Source organism: Panthera onca, chromosome A1 (genome assembly GCF_046562875.1).
Source record: "Panthera onca isolate mPanOnc1 chromosome A1, mPanOnc1 haplotype 2, whole genome shotgun sequence".
NCBI classification, from domain to species: domain Eukaryota; kingdom Metazoa; phylum Chordata; class Mammalia; order Carnivora; family Felidae; genus Panthera; species Panthera onca.
Genome location: NC_138339.1, coordinates 105,491,477 through 105,516,867, shown reverse-complemented (window position 1 = coordinate 105,516,867; position 25,391 = coordinate 105,491,477). Strand labels below are relative to the sequence as shown.

At 39.0% G+C, this 25,391-nt stretch overlaps 1 protein-coding gene across 8 annotated transcripts in view; it reads left to right on the top strand.

Annotated features, from left to right (window-relative positions):
• MAST4 (microtubule associated serine/threonine kinase family member 4) overlaps positions 1–25,391 on the top strand; it is a 564,301-nt gene that overhangs the window by 299,310 nt on the left and 239,600 nt on the right. For 4 of the 8 annotated variants that reach the window (XM_078449270.2, XM_078449275.2, XM_078449255.2 and 1 more), the window contains one exon: positions 4,459–4,494. The exons of the other annotated variants lie outside the window; for them this stretch is intronic. In XM_078449270.2, the coding sequence (XP_078305396.2) occupies positions 4,459–4,494 (36 nt within the window). The remainder of the gene's footprint in view (positions 1–4,458; positions 4,495–25,391) is intronic. 8 annotated transcript variants of the gene reach the window in all.

The window sequence follows — 25,391 nt, the reverse complement described above, 5'->3', positions numbered from 1 at the left end:
CCCCTGTGCTGGCAGCAGGACAGAGCGAGGGGGTGTTCTCTGTTTCTGAGCTCTCCTTGGCCTCTCTGCTGAGGCACTAAATGGTATTTGCTCTGCATGGAGCACACAAGTGAGTTCACCAGTGGTTTTGCATTTCAGGGTATAAAGTGTAGTGTTTAGTATCTTAACAAATCAAGAATCAATTATCTGGGAGAATAAGCAGAAGGTTTTTTATGTCTAGGATAAATTAGTTTAAATGCTAAAACCAGTCCTTGTGGATTAAAGAAGCACTTGGGAGCAATGGAGTATATTTTAAAAATGCACTTGACATCATATCCTGAAAAGAAATTAATAGATCAGTACATGGGTTTCATGTCTTAAGGGAAAAATGGTGGCTTTTTCTTAGGTGGGATTCCAAAGTATTGCCAATTTGTATGTAAATGCAGTTGATTCTGATAGAATCATAGGGAAAAATAGTGTCATCAAACATCTGGTTAAAGCTTGCTAATTAATTATTATCTTTGAGAATTCAGGCCACTTGGCTTTATTCTCATTTTTCTTTCTTTGTTTTTTTTTTTTATTGAAAGATGTGGTCAGACTTACCTTGAAAACCACAGGAGGAATAGTGATGGTGGTGATTGTCTCGGGATATACTTAAAAAGAGAATTACAGTGAAGGTAGTGGAAATTGGTACCTCTTGAGGCTCCACCAAATCTCTCCCTCTCCAGCACATACCTTTGGTCCCTGATTTAACACTACCCAGGCTGTATTATGTTAAGTACCCAGGAATTTTGAATTTTATTTCTATTACTCCACTGCATAATTTTAAACAAAACAAGCACACAAACCCTTCAGAAACACTTCTTATGAAATCCCATGTAGCATGAACCAGTTTCAGCTGTACCCAGAGCAGTAGAGGCCTACATGGTCTACCAGTTAATATTTCCCCCAACAGCTAATAATTCCCCCCTGACATCTTTCAGAAAAATAAAATAGATTTATGGAAGCATAATTGGCATACAGTAAACTGTACTTAATTTAAGGTACACAATTTCATAAATGTCTTATGTATATACTTGTGAAACCACCACCATATCAAGGGAATGAAGTAGCCATCCTGCCCAGAAGTTTCTTTTTACTGATTTATTACTCCCTGCGTTTTCTCAAATTTTAAATAAATGGAACAATACTGGCGGTACTTTTTTTTTGGGAGGGGGGAATCTCATTTCTTTCACTCAGCTTAATTATTCTGAGATTCATCTATGTTGTAGCATATGTTAATAGTTCATTCCTTATTGCTAAGTAATATCGTATCGAATGGGTACAGTTTGACTATTCACAGTTTGATTAGCCATCCGTTTGTTGATGGACATTTGGGTTGCTTATACTTTGGGGCCATAATAGATAAAACTGCTATATATGATTGGTAAACTTTCTCCCAACTTGTGGCTTGTGTTTTCAGTCTCTTGACAGCATCAGTTGAAGAGCAAATGTTTTCAATTTTATTAAAATTAAAATCTGTATTATCTGTATTATCATTTTTTTCCTTCGGTGAATATACTTGTGGTGTTGCATCTAAGCCATCTTTACCTGACCTAGGTCACAAAGCTTTTCTCCTGGTTTTTTTTCCCCCCAGAATGTTTATAGTTTGGGATTTTACATTAAGTCTGTAATCCCTTTTGAGTTAATTTTGTATATGGGTGAAGCATGGATTGAAGCTCATATTCTTGCAAGTAGTTATCTAATTGTTCCAGCACCATTTGTTGAACAAATGAACCTTTCTCTGCTGAATTGTTTTTTACCTTTGTTGAAAATCACTTGCTCTCACTATATGTGTGTGTCTTTTTGCAAACTTTGTTCTCTCAATGACCTATTTGTCTTTCCAGCAGTACCACAATGTTTTGATTATTATGGCTTTATAATAAGTCTAGATATTAGGTGGGTGTTTGTTCTCCATCTTGATTTTTTTCCAGAGTTGTCTTGGCTATTTTAGGTTCTTTAATTTTGGAATCAGTTTGTCAGTTTCCACAAAAAGAAAAACCTGTTGAGATTTTTATTGGAATTGGATTAAATTTTTATATCAGTTTGAGAAGCTGTGAAGAGTTTTCCAGTGGTTGTTACAGTGGAACTCTAGTCTTAGAGATGGATTAGGAAGAATAAAGTGTGAGTTGTTACAGTGTGGAGAGACTGGGATGGAGTTGTCCCTCAGGATGGACTGATGGAAGAGCTGAGTGGCCCAGCTGTGGGAACTTGACTTGAGGAATGAATGGCCGTAAATGAGCACATACTTTGTCGAAAAAAATCCCCTCAAAGAAGCCCGAGAGCAATGGTTGGGTGGTTGGTTCGGGGAGCAGCTCAGGTAATGATTTCAAGGTGAAGTTAGAGGGATCTAGGCACACTTCTTTTGGAAAGAAGTGTGCAATGGAGAGCTCAGGGTCAACCTAGTATGGGAGGGAAGGAGGAACACATGAACAGATGAGATTCTAGAACCTCATGTGTGCATGGAAAGCTTATGGTGCAGAGGATAGGAGTAGCATCATACTGTATGCTTGCTGCAATGACTGAGTCTCACAGAACAATGAAGGTCACTTGTGCACTTGAACTGGTGGTTGGTCTAGAACAGCAGTTCTCAGCCAGGGGGGATTTTGTCCTGTAAGAGGACATTTGACAGTGTGTAGTGACATTTTTGATTGTCACAACTACTGGGCGAGTGGGATTTATCATCTAGTGGGATGCTGCTAAACGTTCTGCAATGTTCAGGAAAACCGCCCCCAACAAAGTCTTATCTCCCCAAAATATCAGTAGTGCTCAAGTTGGGGAGCCCTGGTCTAGAGAGGAAAGACTAGAAAAGAGGGTGGAATGGGAGTGGAACTGATAGATTTTTCTGGCACCTCATGTCCTTATTGTCTTGAGGAGAGGTGATCATGGACAATTACCCAAGATGATCAGGAATTAGTCTGTGGAAGTCTTCAGAAATGTTTCCAGGAGATATCTAAAAAAAAGGCTTTACCAAATAAAGCTAGTTTAACAAAAGCATGCCTTGACTACAAATAAATGGAAGAAATGTTGAACATCTGAGTTAACTTGCTTAAGAAGAAAACATTTGTTTGAACATTGGGCCATAGATGAACATCAATTGGGATACCTTTGATTGCGGGTAATAAAAAACCTAACTCAAAGTGGTTGAAAAAATAAAGGAACTTTACCAGCTCATGTAACTAATAGTCCAGGCTTGTCGCAGGGGTTTGTCCAGAGGTTCATGGTTGCCACAGGACCCAATTTCTCCCCCCTTGAGGCTTCCTTCATAGCTCTATGTGGCTGCCAGCAGTTTTCATACTTTTTTTTCTTATTCATTCCCACCAGGAGATGTTTTTTCTCCTGTCATTGTGAGTTTTTCTTTGAGTAGGCCATCCTAAACTATGTGTCCCCCTTGAATATGGTAATATTAAAACAATTCTTTCACTAGTTTAGACTGGTGCTCTCCAGTATGGTAGCCACTAGCCACATGTAGCTATTGAGATGTTGAAATGTAGCTAGTCCAAGTTGAGATATGAAAAAATGTGGAATAGCTCATTAATAATTTGTGTATTAGCTGTATGTTGAAATGGTGCTATTTGGGGATATTCTGAGTTAGAATGCTAATACATGATTAAAAATACTTTCACCTGTGTCTCTAAAGTTTTTTTACTGTGACTCCTAGAAAATTAAAATTATAGAAGTGGCGTTAAGTTGTAGTTCTTTTCAACAGAACTGGCTTAGACTATTCAGGAGTCCCTGGGAATCCGACCCACCCAAACCACATGGCTAATAGACATATGGGAGAGAGATGGGATGGATATTGGGCAAGCAATTAAACAAGAATACTGTGATGACTGGCATAAGCAAAGAAAGAAATATTTGTTTATTTGCTCCTCTTTCACTGAGGATGAATATGTGGAGACACTGCCCTACTACCGCTAATAAGAGCTAATCATTGTTCCTTAAATATATTTTTGAAAATTACAAAATTAATAGGGTGCTCCTGGTAAATAGTGAAACAACACAGAAATACACTAAGAGGATGTAAATAATTCCCATCCCTTCTAATCCCTGCCTCCACTTACAACCCTGGGCAGGTGTTGTCAGTCTCGTCTGTATTCCTCTATTCCTTCCTTCATGTACACACGAGTGTTTTCAACTTCATTGTTGTGTTGCTGCTGTTGCTACCATTTTAAGGTGGGATTCTAGCACTTACCCTTCAGTTTGCTTTTCTTACCTCACCAATCTCTTCCAAGTTGGCATCTACGGATTTATCCTGTTCTTTTTAATAATTGCATATTATAGATACATCACATTTCATTTAATCGTTTCTCCATCAGTATGCTTTCGTGCTATTTCCTGGCCCCCCTCGTCCTCTACCACACAACAAACAATGCTGCAATCAACATCTTTGTACCTGTGTCCTTACGTACTGGTCCTTTTTTTTTTTTCCTTCTATAGGATAGATTCCCAGAAGTGGAATTGCTTGGTCAAACGGTATGTGTATTTTTAATTTTCACAGATAAAGCTAAATTAGTTTCCTCAAAGGAATAGCCAATCATATTTGCACGTAACAGTGCCCATTTCTGACATTCTCATCTGCATTAGATGTCACTGCTCCTTTTGATGCTTACCAATCTCATTATCCCTGGTCATTCATTTACATTTTCTTCACTCTTGTGGATGTTGAGAATATTTTCATGTGTTTAGTATCCATGTGAATTTTCCCTTTCTTCACTGCATATTCATTTCCACTGTCCATTTTCCTGCTTGGTTGTGTTTTTCTTTCACATATTCTGGGAGCTGCAGTGTCTTAGAAACGTTAATCGTTTGTTAGATATGTGCAAATATATCTTTACAGTTCTTGTCTCTGTGTGTGTTGTCTTTTGCCAAATGAAAATTGTTAATTATTAATTAATCAAATATGTCTGTCTTTTTCTTTATTGCTTCTGAGATAATCTGTTTTGCTCAGGGTGGTGTATCCATCTCAAGGTCATATAAATATTTTCTTACATTTTCTCCTCAAGTTTTAAAACATTCAAGTCTTACTGCAATGTTAAGTTTTGCACATGATATGAGGTAGGATTGTCTTTATTAATTTCTCGTTATTACAAGAACCTTTATCATGGGGTTGAAATGTTATTCTTGTCACATATAAAGATGCCATATGTATTTGGATCTATTTCTGGACTCCGTGTTCTGATCCTTATCTATTTCTGGGCCAACACCGTTCTGCTTTGAATGCAGTGGCTTTCTAGTGAGTTCTAATGCCTGGTAAGTTCTTCACTGGTCTTAACACTTTTCACTGTTGTTTTTAGCCATTTTTTTTTTCATATTGTGGTTAAAATAAATTTAAGACTTAATGTTGGGGGGTTTTATCTCAAATGTTTTGAATATGAAAGGTAATATAATAATATATGATAGATACAATTTAAAAATTAATAATTCTCAGTTTGTGGGTCTCTTTGCTTACTGTTCCTAATTGGAAGATATTTACTGATAAACAGAGGCCTTATTTTGTTTGTGAATTGATTCTTCGTATGTGATTTCACGTTGTCTCTCTGATAATTGTACAGCTACCATAAGATGGAGAAATGGGGGTTGTAGGCATGCTATGTTGCAATCTATCAAAAAAATAGATTGTCACATTAAAGATAAAGTGATTAATGTTTTCAGTGACTGTGACCTTATAACACTTTATATTTCTGTTTATGCGCCGAACTGTAGAATACACTCATACCTGGATTGGTTGATGGGTACATCAATAATGTAAACAAAGAACTGTAGACATGCATATCAAACCATGTATTTTGTGATCTTTTGTGATTTGATTCTTCTAAAACTTTAATCTTGACATAAGAAATTGTCACACTTGAAGTGTTGGGTAATGTCTCATGTTTTACGTGTTTTTGATAATTCTTAGCTTTGTGTTAATGTGTTATTAACTTAATTGTGTTCACTGATATTCTCAATTGCCTTGTGGAAACTTTACTCATAATACTAAATCACTAAATACCTTTGGTTTTTCTAATGGCATTTGAAAATATTGTAGCTAAACACTAAAACTGCCTGTGATTAAAAATAATCATAACATAGATAGATACATATACAAATACACATAAGGTTGTATTTTGCTTATGAAAGTAAAGGGACATTCCCATATAGGTTCCATGCATGTTTACTTGGTTTATTAGAAAAAAAAAAACACATTAGTTCTGTAGCCAAAAATGAAATGGTGAAATAATTAATGTATTGTGATTATTATTGAATGAAATACTTGGAAAAAATACAATTATGTTTTAAAAAAATGAGATTCCTTGTACTTTTAATGGTATTATAATTCAAATAAATGAATTGGTATGGCAATTTTTGGCATGCGTATGAATATTAAAGACAGTAATTTAGAAAAGAGAGGGGGAATTTATTTAAATTATTCACATTGAGACCAAAAAAAGGACTTAGTTTAGTTAAATTTAAACCATCTGTGTGAACTTAGACTCTTCATTAAATCATAGCCAAATATAATTTTTCCCCTCTGTTCTAAAGAAGGTAACGAACAGTTAGCTCCTGGCTTCCCTCCAGCTCAGATATCCAGTACCATCCTACACACTCCCCACGTAGCCTGATTCTGGCCACTAATATTACTTTCCACTAAAGGTCAGCAAGACTTTTCTAGGAATATAACTAGATGCCATGATTAGTAGGGAAAATTTTGTTAGTTTCAGATTGGGTTTGTTTGTTTTTGTTTTGTGCTGAAGATCAAGGATGCTTTCAATAGTGTGTGGAGCTTGAGCTGTTAAGGTCAGATGAACCAAACTCAAGGAACTCCTTCTGCAAACCCATAGTGGAAATTTAAGTGACAGAGGAAATGGTAATGACAAGCCATTGAAAAAGTTCAGCTTACCAAAAGCCAAGGGCAGATCTTGTTCTGTCATAGGTGACAAATGACAGAAACTCTGCTAAATAAAAGGCATATCATGTTTCTGGTATTTTGAAATAAGCCATATTTTGATCTGAACTCAGATTCCATTTCCTGTACTCAAGTTTTAATCAGGATCAACATTGACAGTTGATAAACATAAATACAAAAAGATATAATTAGGGTATATTTTAAATATAATCATGTATGTAAATTCTACATTGTTAATTTTAAAATAAAATTGTTCTTAAATATATGTAGGCTATTTCAGGAACTGAAAATAACAGTAGAAAACAATAAATAAGGGTATCGTAAGAATAATAAAGGAATTTGTTTTAAACAAATAATGTCAAACATTTAAGACTTTAACTTGCTCCACAGCTGCTTGATCCTAGAGACTCTGGAAGATGTGTTTAAAATAGGAGAGAGGGGCACCTGGGTGGGTCAGTCAGTTAAATGTCCAAGTCTTGATTTTGGCTGATGTCATGATCTCATGGTTCGTGAGTTTGAGCCCCGTGTGGGGCTCTGTGCTGACAGTGAGGAGCGTGCTTGGGATTCTCTCTTTCCCTCTCTTTCTGCCCCTCCCCTGCTCTTGCACACTTGTGTATGCCTTCTCTGTCTCTAAGAATAGATAAGCATTGAAAAAAAAAAAAAAACATAGACAACTTTTCTGTTTTTGTCAAACAAATAAACCTGACCATCTGTGGTCAGAGGTTGGAGTGACTACAGGAGTCCACAGGTGGTGATAAACAGAGTTTTTTGTTCTTGAAGCCAGAAAAACTGCAGTTGCTACAGTGTACTAACATGTTCAAAACACCATTGCAACCAGAGGACTTGAAGTCCTGCACAGAGAAGAGACAGGTGTTAGAAGGGACTGGAGGAATGTAGGGGGAGATACCCCACATCCACCACAGGGAATGGAAATCGATGTCTGTGTTGATGTAAATGAATCAACTAAGTGTACATTGAGTCTCTGCCCTTTACATAAAGATACTAAGAGGGACACCTAGGTGGCTCAGTGGGTTAAGTGTCCGACTTCGGCTCAGGTCATGATCTCACAGTTCGTGAGTTCGAGCCCCGCGTCGGGCTCTGTGCTGACGGCTCGGAGCCTGGAGCCTGTTTCAGATTCTGTGTCTCCCTCTCTCTCTGCCCCTCCCCTTCTCATGCTCTGTCACTCTCTGTCTCAAAAATAAATAAACATTAAAAAAAATTAAAAAAAAAAGATACTAAGGAAATGATGATATTACCATGCTGACTCAACAACGGTAATATACCTCCCAAAATGTTTCAGGTATTAGGTTCAAAGCATTTTTCCTGAAGGCTAGGGACATCATTCCTGGCCCTGATGAGATGAGGTAAACTGGAACCCACCTTAATAGGTATTCTTAGTCTGGATCAAGCTAAAGTCAAACAGGCTTATGAGATACTACACTTTTGTAAAGTGAAAAAATCTGAACTACCAATTAAAACTGGATCAAGGTGAATATTTTGTGCAGATGATCCATTTAAGATTGGTAAAGGTTGCCTCCAAATGACCAAGGTAAAATATAACTTCACTTAACACTGTAGTAATTTAATACCAGTCCCTTGTTCTTACTAAAATTGTTACCCTCACTGAATATCACTTTTGTGTGTTTGGCATCATCTGAAATTGTCTCAGAGTAGAATATCACCAACGTCTCGTCTCTATTTTGCTTGAACGTACCACTAGAATATGTTAAGCCTTCTACACATACAGGTCGAACAAATACCTATAGAACAGATCCGCTGTAAGTGTGGGACTTCTGTAGTGCTTCTCTTTTAAACAGGTCTGTTGGTAGTAAAGTGTAGTATCATCAGAGCAGATTTATTTCTTTTGGAGTGAGATCCCATCCTGTCCCTGGGCTGATGGCAGAAATTATAAATCAGCTGTAATTGTGATGTAAGCACTTGACTTTTCTGCTGTCAGGGTGTCTGTCCATTAAAAACTGTGTCGAGGCTGCTCCGTTCTTTCAGGCAAAGCCACTGGGTCAGTAGTCAATGACCGTTATTCTCTGTGCCTTAAAGAGGAGTATAGCTGCTTCTTTGGGGAAACCTTTTGTGAGCTGGGGATGTGTACTGCCAGCTACCTTGAACTCCCAGGTTATGTTATGGCAAAGGACAAGTTTTAAAAATGATACATTAAATTTGACCCCTAGTTATTTGTTATACCTCTAAATGTTGAAATGTCAGTCTCCTTGAGTTTTTGTTGTCATTTCTGCTACCATCCAAATTCTAACAAATGAAACAACTATTTGGAAGAAAAAAAATGATGAAGAACCACTGGTACCCTCTCCTACTATTGGATTTTTCAAAGACCCTCCCCTACTATTGGATTTTTCTCTTACAAACGGGTGGGGCTATTGAAATATATGTGTAGAAAACTTCAAAAGTGAACCTGTCAAAGCAGTAGAATGTAAAGATATTTTGAATATAATTGCAGTTGAAAAGAATATATATAATTGCAGTTGTATTCAGTAGTAGAAAAAAAATCAAAGCATTTCTCCTTAATGCCATCCCGAGGTGTGGAATATGTTGTAAGAATGTGTAGAATATTCACACGAAGGAGCATATCTCAGCATTCTCCAATTTAAGATAGCACATGTCCCCCAACCTTTAATTTATCTGACCAGGTCTCCACCAGATCTGTTAAGGCCCCTTCATTTTCATCTTCTTAGACATCCAGCCATGGAGCATAAGATCACATTTGTAGGGACACTGTGACTGAACAAATATTTTCCTTTACATGGTGCTTTCAGAAGAATCCTTTTATCTTCTAGAGGGCTCCTTGGATGTCTGGACAATGAAGAATCTTAGCAAGCTGTTTCTATACCAGAACCCTTGGAGCTTAACACACTTTGAACTAGATTGCTCCCCATTGCAGGGCCACAATAAAAAGTGGGGTTTTTCATAGTCCTTGCATTGATGTTTGCAAAGCCAGATGGCTTTGTAAAATGAGCCCCAAAGCAGTATAACTGATTAAAAGAAATGCCAGGTAGTTGAAGGCTTTCGTACCCAACGTGAGCCTGGCAGAAAGAATTGTTCTCTTGAGGTACATTAATATTGGGCAATCTCACTCCCATCTTTAGGGGTCAGCCAATGACAATTGAGACAGGTGTTGGCAGCAGGAGCCTTAAAAATGAAGGCTGAAAAAAATATCTCTAGCCAGCCATGGGGAGACCTGCCTCAAAAAGAAATGAAGCGGTCCAGTGACGAAGTGCTTTGAGGGTTAGAGGTGCTTTGCGAGGTTGTAGCTCACCCACTTTGAGTTTTTCTCTCATTCTTGGCTTGTATGTACTGTATCCTAAATCTGCATGCGCCTGAAACCTTAAAGGTTCCATTGTCTCACATCTCAGGGCTGCTGTCATCCTGCTTCTCTGTCAATGACTCTGTTGAGGATGCCGACGCTCCCGCTTTTTTTTGTTGCCCGTATAGAAATCATTCTGCTCATGCCTGTAACCCTGAGCACTGACCTTAACCTAAGAGCATAGTCATCTATTTCAGGTTGTTTGGTGGAAGACTGATGGAATCTGGCCTTGTAGGTAGAGGCATTCCGGGATGTAACAAATTGTTCTCCGGCTTCATAACCCACCATCTGATGATTGGGAAATGGGGTTCAGAGCAGAAGCAAGCTCTAAGATGAGCTTTAAAAACCTGTCATAAAAAGAGGTAGCTGGCCCTGAGTCTAGTTTTTCCATCTTCAGAAAACACTTTAATCCTGCAATGTATGTTATATGATAGAGGCTTGAAAACCAGACCGTGTCGCTTTTCCATTTCCTCCCTGCATCTCATTGACGCATCAGACTTGGTGCTGATGGGCTGACATGGCAGCGATGGGACTGCTGTTCCATTGAAACATCTAATTTCTGAAGGGTTCGTATATTTTAATCTCTCGGAACTTCTGTGGGTCCTTTTAAAGAGGGAAATAATTCAAACCTGGAGGCGTTTTCAAGAATTGTTTTTTTGGAATACACTGATAGGTGTATTCCTATTGTCAATTTTTTTGAGTAATAATGTATAATTTATAGTATCTGAATAAGTTGCAGCCCATTGGTTTTTGTAGAAAATAATTTAATACTTGTATCAATCACACAGGTGGCCATTGTAAAACTAGAAAGTACAGCCTGGAGAAAATGCATTCAAAATTACCCCTTATCACTTAAAGAAAAGAGATTTGAAAAAGCAGAGAATATAGCTTTTGCTTGTGTCTTTTGATGCATTAAATAATTTTTCCTGTAGGTATTTACAATGTTACAGTCTCCTAGAATTTAAGAAGTGGAGTAGCGTTTTATTTTATTGTGAAAAGTCTTAGATCACAAAGCATTTATCGTTTGTCCTCATCATTTCCATTGTAGAAAGAGAAGTATAAAGGATAAAAGTTTTCATCCATAATCTCACCATGTAAAGATAGTCCCCTTAAGCATTTTAGTATATTTCTCTTCAGGCTCTTGTTAAACTCCTCATTACTTGATGATTATTGATTCTTACTGCATGTTTTCTTTCCAGCTAGGAAGTACTTTCTGGGGCTGACCAGTTGTATATGAGCTGAGTACCCTGCCCACAATATTTGCTGTGCCTCTCAACAGAAACAGCAATGAGGGTGGACTGCTGGACCATTTCTAATGGTCACGCATAGTCATTCAGAGAACTGAGGCATTTCCTTATTTTCATTCATTGTATAAAATTCCAAAAGCTAACATTTTTTTTCCCTACAGCTGTTGACAATATTTGTTTAGGCTCAAGGAAGCTTTTACTTTTTATGTGCAGCAAATCGCTTCTCACAACACATTTTAATAGGTTCCAGCAGTCAACAAAGAGATGATATATTCATTTAGGGAATAGAACAGATTTTCTTTGTTTTGCTCTAACACTTGGGGTTTTATAAGATTTTCCCAGCAACTAGCACTGGAGCCGTTTGTAGCCAAGTTGTGGTTGGGGGAGTGATTTATCGATCAGGGAGGGTTTCCCAGAGTTGGTCGGAATAGATGATTAGTGTAACTCTGTACATGCTGACCTGCTGGAACACAGGCTCCCTGGGTCCAGGAGATTTGTCTCCCTGCTGTATGCTCTGTGCCTAGAACCTTGCCTGGCAGGTAACGGTTGTTCTACAAATATTTGTAGAATATTCTTTTGTGTTTTTATAGCCCACATTTCCCCTACTGCTTAAAAAACCCTCTCATTGGCTAACCCATTACTTAAGTTATTCCAACTTTTAATAAGAATGTCATGTGCTCCATGTAGGATGGTAAATGTTGGGTCCTCAACTTAATGTATTTATGTCTAGTGAAATTGTTATTTCATTTTTTGCATTTAAGTCTTTTATGAAAACAGATGAAAGTGATAGATTTGTTGCTGATTGATATTTTAATGTTTTTCTAGTCCTGTGTATAAAGAGCTACAATATAAATATTCTTTAATGTTTATTTATTTTGAGAGAGAGAGATAACACACAAGTGGGGGGGAGGGGTAGAGAGACTCCCAAGCAGCCTCTGTGAAGGGCTCCATCTCACGCGAGATTAGGACCTAAGCAGAAACCAAGAGGGGGACTCTCAACTACGGAGCCACCCAAGTGCCTCCCATATAAATTTAATATTATCCTGCATTCTAATTTACCCATTTTGGTTTTGTTGTCAAGGAGAATTTTAAGCATAGGTGATGTACATTTCCATTTACCAATCTGAATTGAATGCCAGAAATAGATACCTATTGAAAGTATGCTTCTGTTGCTCTGCCTTGATTTCCCTTTATCACAGCTTTACTGGGGGGAGGGAACAGGTAACACAGGTGAATAAAACAGACACTAGTTGATAGGAATAAAATAAGCTATTCACAGTCAATACTCCCATCTTTTTGAATACATTTATCTGAAAATTAATATTTTGATAGATGAGAGAAAAAACAAAAGAGATAGGAGGAAAACAATAACCAATGGGTCTGTGGCCAAAGAACACCATCATTTCAGGTGGGCTGTTTTGTGTGTGTGTATGTGTGTGTGTTTATTTCTGAGAGAGAGAGAGAGAGAGAGAGAGAGAGAAGACAGAAAGAGAGAGAGAGAGAGAGAGAGAGAAATAGAGACAGGGGCAGAGAGAGGGAAACACAGAATTTGAAGCAGGCTCCAGGCTCTGAGCTGCCAGCACATAGCCCAATGCTATGGCTCAAACTCATGGACTGTGAGATCATGACCTGAGCTGAAGTCAGACGTTCAACTGACTGAGCCACCCTGGTGCCCCTAGGTGAGCTCTTTGTGTAGTAAAAGTATAAAGGCACATTTGAGACTAATAAAGACTAAATTCATGGTGGTGGTTAACTCTTGGGGGAGAGAGAGGAACCAAGATCATGGAAGGGGGTGGGGGCTTCAACAGTGTTTATTTTTGACATAAAAAATTGAGTAGCTGATACACAGATGGGTGTTCATTTTGCTAATCCCCTAGTTTTTTTTTTTTTTTTCTTAAAACAGTAAATGATAGAGAGTGGATGCACATAGAAGTGAGATTTTTCTCCACTTCACTTTTACTTGTTAAAAGGTTTAGCTTTGTTTACCAGCTTTTTCAGCCTCTGCTATTTCCAGTGTCTTCCAGCCAGATCCTGTGGCACAAAGGCCAGGGGAAAGAGAGAAAGGAGAGGTGTCACCAGAAGTAGAGAAACCTATTTAAGAGATATTGACAGCTAGAATACATTTAGATATTTGAACTTTCTGAATCATGAGAAGTGAATGATTATCATGCCTCCTCTGCATAATCATTTACTCTTATTTTTCATTGACTGAGATACTTGTCTTTCCGCAGAAGCCTCTAGCAGCTACCTATTGGTGTAGTTCTATCACATGCAGACTTTGAAAGAGAGGTATCCAACTTGGCAGTGTCTGACTTGTCAATGTCTTGGTCACAGTGGTAGATGATCCTTGTTAGGGTGGAGGGTGCTATGGCTTTCCCTCATTCTCACTCTGGCTGTTGGTGAATATTCCTGAACCACCCCTCAAACATGCTTGGCAGGAACCTCAGTTATGTAAATGATGGTTATAGACAATGATGGGCCTTGAGAAGTCACTTGAGGCATTACGCTTGAAAGAAAGGGAGCTAGAGGCTAGAAGTTGGAGATGAAGAGGTCAGTGGGGCTGGATCTTCATGAGGTCTGTGGGGGAGCATCTATCTGTTCCAGGACTTTCTCCCAGATTCTAGTGGTTTTCTGGCACTCTTGGGCAGTCTCTGGCTTGTAGATGCTTCACCTTCATCTCTGCCTCCATTGTCCCATGGCATTCCCCCTGTGTGCATGACTCTATGTCCAAGCCTTGCCCTTTCATAGGGACATATTCCTTGGACTAGGGGCCCACCCTAATGACCTCATCTTAACTTGATCATCTGCAGAGACCCTATTTCCAAATAAGGTCACATTCACAGGTACTGAGGGTTCAGACGTAAGTATTTTTTGAGGTGCATAGTTCAATTAGAAAAGCCCCTTCGTTCTCATTCCCCTGCTCAAATGTGAAAAGCAGATTCCACCTGCCAGTAGATGTTGTCCAGCTCAAGCTTGTTGTAGTCTGTGCAATGCCCCCTTCACTGAACTACTCTGGATGGACCACCACAGGGATAAGACAAGTTACTTGTTACCAAGAGAGCTATTGAAAAGTGCACTTGCCAGAGAACAAAGCCAGAAAGAAATAGGAGTTGGTCCTTGCTCTTTTTCTTTCTGCCCAGGCTCTTCTGCACACCTCATTAGAGCAAAGAGTAATCTATCGAAATCTAATCAATTTCACTTTAGGTGATGGCAAATGAATACTATTTCTGCTACCTAACCTGTGAAGTGGTCCTCTGTGGATAAACCTGGAAACCTCCCACTATTCTTAACATTGTTTTTTCTGAGAGTTGTGATCTGCTGTCTTCACTTTAAAGATGCACCTTTAGATCACAGCCTCAGATGTTGTTAAGATAAACTGGGGAAATAGATCTGGCCAGGACTGGAGGCCACAGTAGCTTTCTCCCTCCCATGTCAGGGTACTTGGAGCAAGATGCAGAGGGACGCTCAGAGCAAGTGTGCTCTTCCCTTCTAGAAGACTGCCATCCTTGGCAGTGATGTCTGGTGAGCAAGGCTGGACCTTCAGGTGCTTGAAGGATTCCCTTGAGACAAGGCTCATGCCCAGAACTGGAATGGGCAGAGACACAGAGACATCCATCTGTATACACAGTATCCATGATTCTCTTTTGGTTTACTAATAAAATTCTGATTTTTCTCATTGTTGTAATGTGCTCAATTAAAAGATATAACCTACCAGCCTTTTTCCTTCACACCTAGGTAGAGTTATGACATTACATTTTGGCCAATGAGAGCTAAGTAAAAGTTGCTCAAAGGATAGACAGTCCTGCAACCGTCTTGGTCCATGAGGTGACTACCAAGGATGGCTGAACTGAAAGGTAAAGGTGGCTTGAGTCTGTTGATTTGGTCCCAAGACACCAAGACTAGATTCCCTGCTTCTGAACCTCTTTTACATATGGAAGCAGTAAGCTATTTTAAGGTACATTTTTGGGTTACCACTTATATGCAGCTACACCTAATTGTAACTGGTCCAGAGATCTCCACAAGAACCCCAATCACTGCCCTTTTAGAGTATACGGTATATCAGAAAGAAAAGACTGGTAAAATAAAGTAAATGAAGTAAAATGACAAGTAAAATGAAGAGAATTTCTTCCCAAGACCTAAAGATGATCTTGTCTGTTGTGCCCCATGACATTTTTTCCCCAAGGCATCTTTTATGTGAGATAGAAGACTCTGAAACTGTGTCCTCTTTAAACTGCTCCCTTATGTATTCAGAACTCTGTTTCCTAAGCGTGTAGACAGTGTTAGTCATTCCCATTTTTTGCCAGCCAACATTGACATTAAGCAGTACCCCCATCTCGGTGGTACTGCACTGTTTTGAGTATTACTGCTTTTACCGTTGTTTTAGAAAGTTGAATAGAAAACAGAAGAGAATGTGCTGATACCAGGGATGAGAAGTGTAGCTCTCATAAATTTAATACCCCTGATACCAGGGGGGAATTATTTGGCTTTCCAGAAAGGATCAATATTTAGATTCAATCATACATTGTACTTGGGCTGCTGGTGTGTGTAGTTGAGAGCAAACGAAGAGAACAAAATGAAAGACTGTGGACAGATTGGGAGTGTATCAATGAGGAATGATTAGACAATTTGAAACTTTTATTTTTTCTCTCTCTCAGGTAATGAAAAATTTCCTCACAATAATGTATATGACTCTTTGACATATTTTTTTTTTTAGGAATGTATGAAGCAGGAAAGTAGAGAATTGCTTTTATAGGTGGGTTCATTATCTTTTTAGCATCTGATTCTCTGATAGAATGTAGTGAATTGGTAGAAAGCCAGGATGAGTGAGGCTGGTTTGGGACTTCACAATCGCCCCCTGTGAGGAGGAACAGTAGGCATTTACAGAGCTGCTATGGCAGACAGAAGGTTGAAGACCTGATATTATGGGCAAGACCACTCCATGCTGCTGAGTAGGATAAAGCAAGGTTTTTCCAAAGCTTTCTTTATCCATCTTGAGTTCCTCGTGTTTCTCTACATCTCTGGATTCATAGCTGGCCACTAGACATGAAGATTTTCATGCAGGTCTGGGTTTAGGGGAAATAGCTTCTACTTGATCTCTAACTAGGCAAGGTCACTTTCTGAATGTCTTCTTTAAAGTCACAATGATGTGAGACCCAGAAAGTAGCTATGACTTGAGGAACTTAGAAGACAATGCTGTCCATTTGTGCTGAAAGTATACAAAATGTCACACTTTCTCATGGAGTATGTTTTCTCTTATTTTTCTGAGGTTTCACACATTTATCAGAGCATTTAAAGGTTCACTGTTAAATTTTTTTTGAGTCTTTATTTATTTATTTTTGAGAGACAGAGACAGAGCGTGAGCAGGGGAGGGGCAGAGAGAAAGGGAGACACAGAATACAAAGCAGGCTCCAGGCTCCAAGCTGTCAACACAGAGCCCGACGTGGGGCTTGAACTCACAAACTGTGAGATCATGACCTGAAGGGAGGTCAGTCAGATGCTTACCACACTGAGCCACCCAGGCAGGCCTAAAGTTCATTCTTAACCTCATTTCCCCTGAAACTATTGATTTTATCAACTGCGTGTTTACCTTTGTAGCATTTATCAGGATCCTAATTCTTTGTAGTAGGAGAGGAATTTGTCCCCTGTTTTTGGATAAATGTGCTCTTTCCTTGATTGATTGAAAGACTGGAGAGAGGTGAGGTTGCTAAAACGAGTCTAACACTGATTCACACTTTTCTTAATGCATTCCTGATGAAGTTACTATAGTTATCAGTTGAACATAAAAAAATATTGGGCATGACATGATACTGATTTTCATTTATTAATTTCTAGTTATTCTGCAGCAATGTAGAAACTTTAAAATTTTTTTTTTTTTTTTACTTAAAGAATTTTTAATGTTTATTTACTTTTGAGAGAGAGAGAGATGACACGCAAGCCAGGGAGGGTCCAAGAGAGAGGGAGACACAGAATCTCAAGCAGGCTCCAGGCTCCGAGCTGTCAGCACAGAGCCCGATGCAGGGTTCAAACACAAATTGTGAGATCATGACCTGAGCTGAAGTCAGATGCTTAACTGACTGAGCCACCCAGGTGCCTCTAAAATTGATTTGTATGTTATTTATCCATACTATCCCTGGCCTACATCACCAAAAATACTCAGATTATATTGAAGGTAGTGTTTGTTGCCAGGAAGGGATATATATATTCGGATGCCATGAAAAAAAAAAAAAAAAAAAAAAAAAGAGGACAGCATTTAGTTTCTTAAATGCAGGACTCCGTTTCTCCCTGAAATTCCCACCCAGTATGGGACTATTGACAACTGGTGATTTTGAGGGATAGTATTGCCACTTTTTAAAAGTATCGTTGACCCTTAAACAATACAGGGATTAAGGGTGCTGACCCCCTATCCAGTCACAAATCTGACTATAAATTTTGACTTCCCCACAAATTTAACTACTAACAGCCCACTTTTGACCAGAAGCCTTACCCATAACATATACCATGGATTAACCTGTATTTGGTATATGTATTATATACTATATTCTTAAAGTAAGCTGGAGAAAAGGTGTTAATAAGAAAATCACAAGGTAGAGAAAGTACATTTTATAGAATGGTACTAAATTTATAAAAAAAAAATCCACATATAAACGGAAGCACACAGTTCAAACCTGTTTTTCAAGGGTCAGCTGTACATAGAAGAAATTTGGAAGTCATGTTATCTTCAGGAAATTATGGAAATGCTATAAAAGGAGGTTAGTCTCCAGCATTTTTTTTTTTCAGGGGTCATGATGACTTAAAGGCTTTCTTCAAAAGATAACCTAGCTGGTAGGAAATATAACTGCCTCTTCTGAATTAATGCACATAAAATCTTAAACATCGAGGGCTTTGTAATAGCTAAGGCTGTTTGTCAGATTTCAGTTTGAATTCTTCTTATTTTTTTAAATGTTTATTTTTGTGAGAGAGAGAGAGAGCAAAGTGAGCAGGAAAGGGCCAGAGAGGGAGGGCACAGAGGATCTGAAACGGGCTCCCTGCCACCAGCAGAGAGCCTGATGCGGGACTCAAGCTCCTGAACCGTGAGACCTTGACCTGAGATGAAGTGGGACACTCAACTGACTGAGCCACCCAGGTGCCCCCAGTTTGAATTCTTTGAGAGGTTTCTGGAGATGAGTAGCTTAGCAATCTTTATCAGGAAAAGCTCTTCAACCTTTCCTAGGAAAGATGGCAAAAACTGATCAGCTTTAGACAAGATTGGCCTTTTCATTGGGAATCCCTGTGCTCGGAGAGAAGCCTAGAAATGAAGGTCTTGTTTTGACCTCTGGCTTACTTAACTGGTAATTTCGTAAGATGCTTTTACTGTTTTATTATTTTATTGCAGTTAGATAGTGTGGTTTCAGAAGTGGAGGTGATAGAGACCTCTAGGCCATAACCTCGTAAGGTTGTGTATTTCAGGAATTAACATGGTTTGCTTTCTTCTGAAAATAAGAAGGGAAGAGTGGAGAAAGAAGGAGATGAAATAAACTCATGTTAAAATTGTGCTTGCACTTTGAATTAAATTCCCTGCATGACTGGTTCTTACTCAGAACAGCAATGATGAAACCTTGATGTGAGGATTGCAGTGTAAACGGAACAGGCGATGAAGGTCTTCTCCATATTGGTTGGTAATTAGCTATGCATGGGTCATGGGTCGATGATTAGTTCTGTTCCTCAGAGCATGTCTGCAATCTTTGATATCTACTTAAGCTATGTAAATAATTTGCATAATTTTTATTATGATTTTTCTATTAATCTTTGGTAGAGTGAAAGTTGAGGTTTTTCTCTATGACACACCATGAAATTGAGCAATTAAAGCCGTTCATTTATTCAAATCCGCGCTTGGCTAAAATAAATTTCAACAAAATGCCGTGTTGGGCCTTTGAAAATACTACTTAGTGGTTCTTTTGCATCCTGTAAACATAACTCTTCATTAATATTTCTAATTGGATAGAGATATGCTTTCGTTCTTACAGAAGTCATATTGTGAAACCCGTAGACACCAGGAAGCCATTTGGTGTCTTTGGAACCAAGCTTTGGTTTCTCAAAGCCTAATGTGACTTTTACTTGTCTCAAGTTTCTTTCCATTTATTACCACATTTAACAATCAGTGAATTGTGTCGGTATCTTAGTAACTGCAGTAGCCTGAGTACTCTTGTTTCTCCTAACTCCCTATCCCTACATTGTACTTACATGCTCCCCCTATGTGGAAAAATTTCTAAGGAAAAATATTTCAGCGATGATGAAGCATTGTTTTTAACAATCATGAGATTTTGAATGGTGCCTACCTTTTTTTGAGCAAACTTTCCCTAGCCAAACCTATTAATTTTTGGTTGTTCCTAATTCCTTTCTTGATCCAGCTATTTGCAATGGTTTGGTCCCCACGTATTTCTTTCATAGTTGCATGTCACTTCATAATTAAATAGAATAACTCACCCCTTTTAAACTATACTTATTTTCTAGCTAAGTGTTCTATTCTGGAAACTGTGGACACATGTCTGGAATCCCTGACATTGTGTATGAATGTGTGTATTTTATTATAGCTTTCATATGATTCTCCAAAGCTTCCTTGGCTGCCAGAAGTTAAAGATGATTTTTTTTCCCTCATAGGGACATTTTTTGTCTAACTAAATTTTAAGCTTCTTGGGGCACGGTGCTTTACCTCCCATTTGTTCTGTATGGAGTTCACCACAGCAGAGTGGCAGTGTGTGGGAGACTGCTGATCGATTTTGGTGCTTCCCAAACCAGTGTATGCATGACCTTTGAACAGTGCAGGAGTTAGGGGTGCCCAGCCCTGGGCAGTCACAAATCCATGTAGAATTAACACTCTAAGAACTAACTGCTAATAGCCTGCTGTAGACCAGAAGCCTTACCCATAACATCAACAGTAGGTTAGCATGTATTTTGTATGAGATACATATATGTGTGTGTGTGTATATATGTGTGTGTGTGTGTGTGTGTGTGTGTGTGTGTGTGTGTGTGTGTGTGTATAGGGTATATATAAGAATAAGGTACTCTATTCTTAATGTAAGCTAGAGAAAAGGCAATCATAAGGAAAATAAATTGACAGTGCTGTACTGTATTTATGAAAAAAACAAACAACTGTATATACGTGACCCTGTGCAGTTCAAACCCATGGTGTTCAAGGATCAATTGTCGATTGAGATGTTTCAGTTAGAGGCTCTCCTCGAATTTAAATGATGTATAAGCTTTTTTAAAAGAGAAATGTTTTCACGGTTGCAACGTTGATGTAAATATATTTTTTAAATTCTTTTTTTAAAAGTTTACTTATTTTTGGGAGAGAGAGACCCAGAGTGCGAGCGGGGGAGGTGCAGAGAGAGAAAGGGAGACACAGAATCCAAAGTAGGCTCCAGGCTCTGAGCTGTCAGCACAGAGCCCGTTGCAGGGCTTGAACTCACAAACTGCAAGACCATGACCTGAGCCAAAGTCGTACGCTTAACCGACTGAGCTACCCGGGCACCCCTGAATATATTTTTTAAAAGATGCTTTATTAAATAGGAAGAAAAAGGCCAGATATAAACTCATGTTTAACACTTTTACCACTGCAACTAAAACAAATTAATACTAATACAACAAAACTGCTGAGAATAACATCTATAAGAATATTGGTTTAATATTACATATTAATGATGGTACTTTCCTACACACTAAATCATTCTTAGGAATACAAATCTGCTTTTGGCTGATAGGCCACCTGCTTACTTTTTTTTTTTTTTTTTTTTTGAGTTGGCTTATTTATCATATGCAGTGTAGAGCTCAGTTCTGCTATGACTTTTCTGACAAAAAGCCTTTCATGATGGTTCCGCAGTGCTCCATGATATCATTTGGCCCTCACCTTACTTGTGTATTTAGTCCTCTGGTTTTTTCTCATTAGCTCAGGAAAATTGAAATAGTAATACTTGGCCAACTTGATCATTACCACAAATGGAAATATGGCACTGAAATCATGAAGCAGGCTGAATTTAAAAGATAGTCATTACAGAATTCATATTTTTAAGACTATTAATAAAATATAAACAAAAATTTTTTTAAATATTTTTTAATGCTAATTTATATTTCAGTGAGAGAGAGAGAGACAGACAGACAGACAGAGTGCAAGTGGGGAATGGTTAGAGAGAGAGGGAGACAGAATCCAAAGCCGGCTCCAGGTTCCAGGCTCTGAGCTGTGAGCACAGAGCCTGACATGGGGCTCGAACTCGTGAACTGTGAGATCATGACCTGAGCCAAACTCGACACTCAACCGACTAAGCCACCCAGGTGCCCCATAAAAATGTTTATTATGTATTGAGTATTCCTCTCCCTAAGAATCTTTTTTTTTTAATGTTTGTTTATTTTTGAGAGAACGAGAGAGACAAAGCGTGAGCTGGGGTGGGGCAGAGAGAGGGGGACACAGAATCTGAAGCAGGCCCCAAGCTCTGAGCTGTCAGCACAGAGCCTGACGTGGGGCTTGAACCCACAAACCTCGAGACCTTGACCTGAGCCAAAGTCGGACGCTCTACCAACTGAGCCACCCAAAGGCCCCTCGTTATGAATCTTGTTTAGACTCCAGTTTGAGGAATACTGGGATAGAATATATGAAGGGCCAGAACTGGTGCAAAATACTTTTAGTACATTAATGGATAGGACTTGATTTATATAAGTAGATTGACTTAATATTCACACTTAAAATAGATGCACCTGGGCTTAATTAATCCTTGTCTTCATGTTTTTTATTGAAATAATTATTTGTCCCTAAGCTTTGTATTTTTTCTTTTATTTGTTTTTTAGTTGTCTCTTATTCAAAACCCGCCTTGCTTTTTGTTGTATTACCTCCTGCCAGTAAACTAGCTTATCAGCAAAGGAAGGATCCCAAGGGCATGGGTGGGGAAGAATGTTAGCAAACCATGTGTTAATGAGTTAAAAGCTGGTAGACCTCTGTACTGGGTAGAGATATGGTATAGTGAGTGGAAACATGGTACCCTTTAGTTAGTGATTCCATGCTTTCTCTTAAGATGTTTCCCCAAAATCTCTGTCTTTGAAAGTAGTAACTACTATAGTTAAAACCATATGCTTTTTTCAGGAGGTAATGTTATCTTCTAGTCCAATTCTCCTACTTGGTAGCTATGTTGCTTTGCCTCTGTTAAAATGAAGATGATGGAAATGAGACTATCATGAGGATTCAGTGAGATAATGCATCAAAAATGCTCTGCACAGTGCTTGGAACATGGTAGGTGCCAATAAATTTCTGCCCACTCCTAGTGGTAGTGCTGGGACTATAAGAAAGGGATTCGAAGCATATGATTATATTCATTTTACACGCACAGTGGACAAGTAAAGGGCTGAGAACAGGCTTCCTCATTTCTCGAGTTAGTCTTTGGATTTTGATTCTAGAAGGTGATGTACTTCTATGATCATTAGCTCTTTTGTGAAAGGAAGTAGCATCTTCCAAGGTGCCTATGGAGGCCAATTATATTGTAACCTTGCAAACCTCCTTGCTACCCAGTGAATCTGCCCTTGTGCCCTTTTCCAACCTACACAACTGTCAACCCCTTTAAATTCTCTGCACCATCTTTCCAGTGCTGTCCTCTCTTCCATTTCTGTCCTAGGGGACCCCATGGTGACCTTTGCCAACTCAGTAAATAGCTCAATGCTAACGCAGCTGTGGCTGCATTCGCTGCCATTGTTTGGAGCTGTGTGTTTCCCTCATTGCCAGGAGCCTCTCCATAGACATTTTTCTCTCAGTCCTTAATTCTGAGGCTAGGTTGTCTTATCTTCATTTAATAATGTGAAAACCAAAGCCCAGAAAGGTTATTTAACTTGGCCAGCATCTCACAGCTAGGATAGAGACTTCAAACTCAGGTTTTCCTCACTGCTTAGACTCTGCCCTTTATTTCTGAATGTTCTGTTATTCCCATCTTAAAAGAAGCAAGTGTTGGGGCGCCTGGGTGGCTCAGTCACTTGAGCGGCTGACTTCAACTTGGGTCATGGTCTCGTGGTCTGTGGGTTTGAGCCCCACATTGGGCTCTGTGCTGACAGCTTGGAGCCTGGGGCCTGCTTCCGATTCTGGGTCTCCCTCTTTCTCTCTGCCCCTCCCCTGCTTGCTCTCTGTCTCTCTGTCTCTCAAAAATAATAAACATTAAAAAAAAATTTAAAAGAAGAAAGTGTTAATTTGGTGGTAATCTATTTGGGGTGAATTAGATCAATGGGAACTTATCTGTAGCAGCCTGAATTTAAATCCTGGCTTTGCCACTTAATAGCTACATTACCTTGGCCAAATTACTTAACATCTCTGATCCTCTGTTCCTTCATCTATGGGAGAGAGTCATCATGGCATCCGACTCATGAGTCGTAAAGATTAAGTGAAATAATATTTCTAAAAGCATTTGAGCAGCTCCTGGTGTATATTAAGCCTCATGTAGATATGTTAAACATATACAGTAAAGTGACTTCAGGATGTAACCTCAGTGAAAAGTCTTCTTTTTAAAGAAAAGTCTTTTTTATTTCTTCTCCACCAATATCTTTTTCTTAGGTAATTCTTATCTCTGAGCTCCCCTGTTGCCAGTCTTTGCTTTTATTTATTTATTTTTGTTTTAATGTTTGTTTATTTTTGAGAGAGAGCGCGAGCGGGGAAGGGGCAGAGAGAGAGAGAGAGGGAGACACAGAATCCGAAGCAGGCTCCAGGCTCTGAGCCGTCAGCACAGAGGCCGACTTGGGGCTCAAACTCACAACCTGTGAGATCATGACCTGAGCTGAAGTCGGACACAACTGACAGAGCCACCCAGGCGCCCCAACCAGTCTTTGCTTTTAGAAAGTCATAATACTGAAATGTTGAGGTCCTTGGTTTTAAGCTCACGATCTTTAGCAATATCTTCCTTGTTATTCAAAGGTCCTTTAAATCATTTCTTACTTACCCAGTCGCTTTTACCTGGACCACCTCTTTAACCTCTGGCCTCCTCAGTATAGCATCAGGCATAAAGTGAAAAACATGAAAAATGTTTATCTTTTTCTTCAATGAAATCTCCCTCTTCTGTCCCTCAAACTGTTCTGCGAATGACAAATTGCAATAAGCCTTCTGGCATTGGAAGTGAAAGGACAAGAGAACATACTTTTCTACAGGGAACATACACAGAAAGGCGGTCCTCTTCTTTTAAAACATTTTTCATAACATGTTATGACATAAATATTTGAGTACCTTCTGTGTGTCAGGCATTGGATTGGAAGGCATTCGGGAGGGGCAGTGAATTAGGGCACACATAGCACTTTCCAAGTTTTCTTTTTTTTTTTTTTTTTTTAATTTTTTAATGCTTATTTTTGAGAGAGAGAGAGGAAGAAAATACACAAGTGGGAGGGGCAGAGAGAGAGGGGAACAGAGGATCTGAAGTGGGTTCCGTGCTGACAGCAGAGAGCCCAATGCAGGTTTTAAACTCGCAAACCCTGAGATCGTGACCTGAGCTGAAGTCAGGCACTTAACCACCTGAGCCACCTAGGTGCCCCTTGCAAGTTTTCTAATGAAAATTCAATTTGGGATAACACGATTTCCCAGTAGATGGGATCAGGGGCCTCCGTGCACTTTCACATGTGTTCCTTTATTTCTATACGGCTTGAATATCTTTTCACCGTGGAATCTCTGGTCCCTAGCAATATCTGGCATCTAGTGGGCACAAAATTAATGTTGTCAAAATGGATTTGTAATTAATTTCGGTACAATGGAGGATAACATTTTCTTTCCATTTTGCTAACCAGTTACTCCCTCCTGCCATTGCTGAATTCTCTCCCCACTGATTTGTTAAATCTCATATGTAATATATGTCTTTTATGGTCTCTTCTGTTTCAATGATCTGTATTTTCTTTAACTGGGACTATACTGTATTTAACA